We start from the raw sequence: 7,073 nt of genomic DNA, 5'->3' as shown, positions 1-7,073 counted from the left end.
AAACATAAAAAGTTGCTTATTTGTCTTGAGTTTCTATATTCGCGTTCCTGTTTATGCTCCGCTGTAGAATGTGTAGACGGCAGATTTAAATGCCGCAACTTCAGGGCATAAACAGAAGAATTCGATTCTGGTGGGAGAGATCTTGTTTACAGCGCTTTGATGTTTGAGCGATTGCTGCGGGGGGTGATGTAAGGACAGTAAAAAAAAAACAAAAACAATAGAAATTAAAGCAATACAATAAATGCATGGACGAATCGTTAACGTCGAAGCGAAAACAGATTCTCAAAACGTAAAATAAGTCGGTTCGTAAACATTAACCCCATTTATAATACGACACATTTATATGATCACTGCTTTGGCCAATTGGGTTTAGAGGCCGCGTAAATAGGTAAATTGAAATCACCTGTGTTGTCAAGGGGCTTGATTCTAGTATAAATACAAATCAATCTGGTGGGTCCAACTTTCTGGTGAGTCAGTACTGTTGCAGAACCACCGTTAAAGAAAAAAAAAAGATCAATCTAAACAGCTAATTGAAAAGCGCAAGGAAGGAAATGGATACCAGAACATTTCCAAGTCACAGAGTATCCCTCGGAGTACAGTTTTCGTTAAGAAATGCAAGAAGCTGTAAATCTAAGAGAAACCACCGAGAGACCAATGACAACTAGACTACCATAACTAACCAGGGGCCATGCTACAGAAACCTACCGTCTTAAGTGAAGAGCTAAAAGTTATTCCAACACAAATATGCCATACTTTTTAAACATGGCCGCAGAGCTCAATCTGATTTGATCATTTATGAGCAAAATAAAACAATTGAGGAAAAACCCCTCTAGCGGCCATATGTACATTGTGTGTTGACATGAAAGAGCATTTTACTGTTTTTCGGTGTCAAAAAAGCCTAATTAATTCTTCTGGGGTTAAATGCTGTAAAACATAAAAGCTTCCAAGGGGGCTGAATACTTCTAACTGGCACAGTGCGTTCGTAAAATCATGTTAATTAACACGTTATTTGGATTTTACCGTCGCGTAATTCAACAGAATGTTTTGAACAAATGTTCAAAAGCGTGAGCACGTGCAGAAATCAGACTGGTGCAGAGAAAACATCAACAGAGCGGCTTGATAAGCACTATTTCAACATGGCCACGAACACAACTGTCGCTGTTGGCTGCAGACATTAAGCCCATTGTAGGAGGACCATCGGATCCGGGTCACTTCGATCTGTGGGCGTCATTCTGACCGCAGCGTCCCTGGTGCGTATCACTGTTGTGCCCGTGAAACCAATAACTCTAGTGCTCTGCGAGAAGTCCGGTTTATGTTTAAAACCACTGAGACGCAGTAAACAAGAAAGCATAAACTATTTCTCTGTTGGTCCAAGATTCTAATCTTCGTCCAAGTGGTACAAATTGACAAAACTGAGGTGTTTGTCTCTACTCCAAACCAGACGAAAGCAATTAAAAGCATTTCTGCGGCTTTTCTCGTAAATGTGAGCATTCACGAAACCTGTTAAGAACATATATGGGCCATCTTAAATCATAATACAATAAAAGGCGAGAATAAATAGAATTAAGGAATTGGAATCGCAGGGAAAACTCGTGGGTGAAAGGTCAACTAGATTTATGCCCATGAAAATCTCCCTTTACTGGTTTTGACAGGAGAATACTTTAAAACAACAAATTACCTCAGTCTACAAACTAGTTCAGGCACGAACAAGGTTTGTTTAAAGACAATTTACCTGTAATGAAGTGTCGTAGTTTACCGTGATAAATAGAGATGAACATATTAAACACGTGATTTAAATCAGGACGCCATGTTTTGAATTTCGTGACTAAATACGCTTTAGCGTCACGTGATCACCCATTCCGCCATTTGTTTTTTTTTCTCCGTTTAATAGTTTTCGCCCAAAACGGTTAAATGTCCCGATTCGTGAGTGAAACCTAATCACTTAGACACTAAACAAATTTACAGAAACTTTCTGAAGACATATTACACTTTCAATGCGATTCTATATAGTTTTAAAGCGTAAAAAACGGCAGAAATAATAATTGTACCTGACTAAATCTAGTATTTTAAAGAAACTATGGTAAAACACAACTACAGATGTAACTACATTTATGTAAATAGTTTTTGGTTTAGTTTTGAACAAATGCGGAAGGTAATGATTGACGCGCCTTGCAGCCAATCAAAAAGAGAAGTGAGTTCGGGGGGGGCGGAGAAACGAGCAGGTGCGCCTGAGAAAACACAAGGCGCGAGACTACCGCGAAATACAGGTATGATATGTCACGTTCATCGGTTTAATCTATATATTAAACATTATTATTTTTTCGACTCAGAAATACATTAAAGGACAAGGCTAATTAAAAGACGTATGGTTGTGCTTTATGTGATATGTGTTAATTTAATCGTTTGTGTATTTTATTTTAACGAATACTTAAGTGACTGAGTGCTTGATGAAAGCGATAGCTAATATAGAGTTACGTTATTCTCATATAGCCTAGAGAAAGATGAAATGACCTCACGCCCGTCATAAAACATGAGTACATCCTATCGCGCTTTATGGCGGTTTATGTGTACGCTGCAGTCGCTATGGTTACATCCCACGAGTAACCTTTGTTTCCAAGCCAACAGAAAGCGCTTCCTCGTTTGCCCGCGAGACGTCTCGAGGACCACCTCGGAGCATTTCTGCGTTCTTCATCTCTTGCCAGACCGACCCGAAAGCTGGAGGCGGATCCACGGAGACGGGCCGAGGTGCGACCGGCCGCGGATGCAGTTCAGGAGCTCAGGCAGCAGTGCCTGAAGAGAGGCGCGGCGGGAATCAAGGGACTCGGAAGGCAAGAGACGTACCCCAGTCCGTTCAAAAACTATCTACAGGTCTTTGTCTGTGAATATGTGAGAGCGGGGTGATGAGGGCGCAGCCTTTTTGTTTGGCTTCCTGCTTGAAGCTGATGATGAATGATCACCGCTGTGCCCTTGAGCAGGATGATTAACCTCAGGTTCCTCCAGAGGGGCCGAAGCGGGGATGAATCTCTAACCAAGTCGTGCTTTACCGCAAAATCGAGGCATGTTTCCACCCAAAAGATGGAGAACATACAGAGAATTTTCTTAAAAAAAATCGAGCAGGTCACTCGTAAAATTTGTATAGCCTACTATGCATTAAGATGCTTCATTTTTGAGGCGTTTATTCACTCTTAATTGTGATCATTTTAGATTTTCATATTGCAGTATTTTTCTGTTACAGTAACAATACTAAAGACATTCATTTAAATCTATCTATATATATATATATATATATATATATATATATATATATATATATATATATACACACACACACATATATATATATATATACATACACTATATATATATATATATATATATATATATATATATATATACAAATACACATATATGCCTTTTTAATTTGTATTAGATGATCAAAAACCTAAGTCGCGGCAACTTTTAACGTAGGCTAGCTTTAACCAGAAATTCATCAATATTCAAGATTTTAAAAAATGCGTTGAAATGGCACTTTGATTATACATAAGATTAAAGACCTGTGTTTTTAAGTTGCATTAGTTGCATGCTTTTATTGGAAATATACTTAATTTAGGGCTTTTGGGACATGTTTGTGATGATGCAAGGTATTTTCAATATCATTGTATTACGAAGGTAGACGATGTTGAAGTTCAGCCAAGGGAAATGATAAGAAAAGTTTAAGCTCAACTAAGAACATCATTCTCTCCAGGACGTTTCGTGTCATGGATGACGATGGCAGCAAGTCTCTAAGCCTCCAGGAGTTTGAGAAGGGGCTGGAGAGCTATGGCGTGTTTGTGGAGAAGGACAAAGCACAGCAGATCTTCGCCTCGATGGACAAGGACGGAAGCGGCACGATCAACTTCGAGGAGTTCCTTGAGAAATTAAGGGTGAGCGTGTGTTTTGAGGATGCAGAAAAAAAAGCGTACTTTTGACGTTTATGCTTGTGCTCTGCTGCAGCCGCCCATGTCGAGCGCACGGAGACGGGCCATCGATCAGGCTTTTCGGAAGTTGGATAAGACGGGAGACGGCGTTGTGACCGTAGAAGACCTGCAGGGTGTCTACGACAGCAGACATCACCCCAAATACAAGAGCGGAGAGTGGACTGAAGAACAGGTCTTCCGCTCTTTCCTGGAAAACTTTGACTCTCCGTATGACAAAGACGGAAAGGTAGCTCCAATATTTCAGATACGGGATGCACTTTCAGTCTGATAGGGGTGTAGCATTACCCTCATCATTATCCTTACATTTTCATATAATTTTACATATTAACCCAAAAAATGAATAGGTAGAAGACTACTTTCTAAAGACCACCTCCTTTTATTATAATCGTCACTTCCACTAATACATTTAATCTATACTAAATTAATAAACCACATTATGACTGAAAATCACCTTGTTTTTCGCAAATGATGCACTTTTTAAATTCCTTATCACAGTTTTTGCATTTAAATCCATTCGCCGTTTTTTTTCTTGTTTGTTTTCCAGCAAAAATCCGTTTTTACCTAAAAACCGTTTAAATCGGAACGCGTTCTGTTTTTTTTAAAAGCTGGAGCGTTTAGAACGAACAGAACGCTTCTGTGTTCTAAAGACGGTAACCCTGACAACAAAGACAGCGTTTCGACGTATGTAGAAACTATAATATAGAACGAGCTGATGAACGATAAAAACTAACGTTCAATCGCGTGAACGGGCCTTCGGTCGTGCCGCAAGGTCCGTAACGGGGCGTTTAAAGCGTTTTTATTCATTATTGCAATTAAACGGTATACTGTGTTAAATGAATTGATGCTGGATTCTTTGTCAGGTGACGCCGGAGGAGTTTGTGAACTATTACAGCGGAGTCAGCGCTTCTGTCGACAGCGACGAGTATTTCATCACCATGATGAAGAACGCGTGGAAGCTGTAGACTAATCATCATCATCTCGTCTGACGCGCTCAGAAATCAGCATTTGAATCGTGATTAAACTATAGTACTGAAACGGTGCGGCTTGCACAACATCTACTTTCTAATTAAACATCTTTGGTTTCCACATCTCGCTTTATTGTTTCACGCGCTGCTTGCGCGACAGCCGTCAAAACCCGGGCTTGCGAAAGAGCATTATCGAGCTCTCTGACAAAGTCGCGGCAGCTGACTTCTATAATCGTTTCTATGAATCTGACGCAGCGCTCGCGCCACCTGCCGGACGCTCATCACGTGACCCGTCCGGACTAACCACAGTAACTAGCAGCCCGGAGGTCGGGACGCATTTATTGATCAAGGACGCAGGAAGCCGGTCAGAAGTGACAGTGAAGGCGTTACAAAAGGGCTCCGTTTCAAATAAATGCCGTTCTGGTCAAAGCATCATCATCATGAACAAATAAAAACGTGGCAGTTCTCACAAAAAAAAATATGAAGCGGCACAGAAATGTTTTCTTGAGCAAATCAGAACATTAGAATGATTTGTGAAGGTACGCTGTAATGAAGAAAATTCAGCTTTGATCACAGGAATAAATTACATTGTAAAATACACCGAAGCGAAAAAGGGTTATTTTAAATTCTAATAATTTTAGTGTTTTTTTACTGTATTTTTGATCAAATAAATGCATCACCGGTGAGCAGAAGATACCGATTTCAAAAAACCACAATTGACAAATTCAAGATCACCCCTGGCGAGAAACTGAAGTAGAAGCCCACGTTTTGACATAAGACAAAATTTTATTTCAAATGTTTCATCTTTTTTTTTTTTTTTAACTTTGATATTACTATTTATTTTGTAAAGGAGTTCGGAGACATGGTGTGCTAGTAAGTGATAATATACGCATAGAAATTTACAGAACATTCAAGGGTACAAGTTTTTTTTGTCCTTTTCTTTTTTTATCCTGTGTCTAAATGCACTCAAACTTCGAACACACGAAGAAAATCTTCATTTCTGACAAAGCGTCTCCAAACGACATGAAAATGGATAAAAAGTTAATATAGTAAATCAATATTTAAAAAAAAAAAAAAAAAAAAAAAAAAAGGCCAACACAATACAAACCCTCAGAATATGGAAAATAAAAACAAATACAGAGATGCTGCTTTAAAATGTTAATCTCTCATCAGATCACCTAAAAAAAACAACAACAAAAAAAAAAACAATATCTGCCCCTAAACGAAGCTACACAACTCAGTTTGATGTTTGAAGAGACGTTGGGGTGAAGATATTTTTCTCTTATACAGGGGGCGGATCTAGAAACAGATTCACTACAGCACGAGTCCGTGTGCCCGTTAAGTCCTTTATTCGTTAAACACCAATGAGAAATCTAACTATCATCTTAGCAGACTAGTAAGAGTGTCAGCTTGTCCTAGAAAGTGAGTATGTCCAGGAGACGCTCGGTGAAGCCGGCAGAAATCAGCTGGGAAAAAAAAAAAGAAAAAAAAAAAATGGTACAACTATAAGGAACACAGCAGAGGTCAGGTGACCGTGGAGCTTCCAGCCAGCTGATTGGCCGACGAGCGCAATGATGCGGCCAGGTCACGGTGAAGCCGAGAGCCAATGAAAAGAGAGAGAGAGAGAGATAGAGAGACACAGAGAGAGAATGAGTAAAAAACGGTCCCACGGTAGAAACTGCAGTCTTGATGAGCCACGTCTTAAACGGAGAGAGAAACACCCTCACGCTCATCAATATGATGAGCGACCAAGTCCGAAGCCATACATGGAAAAGTCTCTTTTTTTTTTTTATCCTTTTTTGTTGTCTTTTTAATTTGTTTGTTTATTTGCAGTCCAAGAGAAAAACAACTAAAAACAAACGAAATGATAAAAAAAAAAAAAAAAAAAAACAACTCCAGATTTACAATAAATGTTGGAGGGGAAAATGAACTACAGAGGTTTGGGTGAGAGAGACTCCGCTCCAGGGGTCCACGGCCTGGGCTGTCCGCGGAGACGCCTGCGCTAAAAAGCCCCGGTGGGCGGCTGGGGGTCGGGCCGAGGGTCGGGATGCTATGTGCTCTCGGAGGCTGGGGTCTCGCTGCTCTCACAGTTACCTGCCACGAGAAATCAAGTCCAAATCAACAGGCTGAG

At 40.0% G+C, this 7,073-nt stretch overlaps 2 protein-coding genes across 5 annotated transcripts in view; one reads left to right on the top strand and one right to left on the bottom strand.

The window, feature by feature from the left end:
- Positions 1-2,212: 2,212 nt before the first annotated feature.
- capsla (calcyphosine-like a) lies at positions 2,213-5,473 on the top strand. Its single transcript, XM_043233539.1, has 5 exons — positions 2,213-2,267; positions 2,619-2,828; positions 3,746-3,923; positions 3,994-4,203; positions 4,838-5,473. The coding sequence occupies exons 3-5, from the start codon at positions 3,759-3,761 to the stop codon at positions 4,937-4,939; spliced, it is 477 nt and encodes a 158-aa protein (XP_043089474.1). The 5' UTR covers positions 2,213-2,267; positions 2,619-2,828; positions 3,746-3,758; the 3' UTR covers positions 4,940-5,473.
- A 235-nt stretch (positions 5,474-5,708) lies between these two features.
- ranbp3b (RAN binding protein 3b) overlaps positions 5,709-7,073 on the bottom strand; it is an 18,744-nt gene continuing 17,379 nt past the window's right edge. For all 4 annotated transcript variants that reach the window (XM_043233533.1, XM_043233536.1, XM_043233534.1 and 1 more), the window contains one exon: positions 5,709-7,036. In XM_043233533.1, coding sequence (XP_043089468.1) covers positions 6,993-7,036 — 44 coding nt within the window. In that variant the 3' untranslated portion in view covers positions 5,709-6,992. The remainder of the gene's footprint in view (positions 7,037-7,073) is intronic.

Source organism: Puntigrus tetrazona, unplaced genomic scaffold (assembly GCF_018831695.1).
Source record: "Puntigrus tetrazona isolate hp1 unplaced genomic scaffold, ASM1883169v1 S000000846, whole genome shotgun sequence".
Classification (NCBI taxonomy): domain Eukaryota; kingdom Metazoa; phylum Chordata; class Actinopteri; order Cypriniformes; family Cyprinidae; genus Puntigrus; species Puntigrus tetrazona.
Note: the sequence above shows the minus strand (reverse complement) of the source record. Positions and strands in the feature narration are given on the sequence as shown.

Coding starts and splice junctions, on each gene's coding strand:
- capsla (XM_043233539.1), top strand. CDS start 3,759: ATGGATGACGATGGCAGCAAGTCTCTAAGCCTCCAGGAGTTTGAGAAG. Junction 3,924..3,993: donor AGTTCCTTGAGAAATTAAGG/GTGAGCGTGTGT, acceptor GCTCTGCTGCAG/CCGCCCATGTCGAGCGCACG. Junction 4,204..4,837: donor CGTATGACAAAGACGGAAAG/GTAGCTCCAATA, acceptor ATTCTTTGTCAG/GTGACGCCGGAGGAGTTTGT.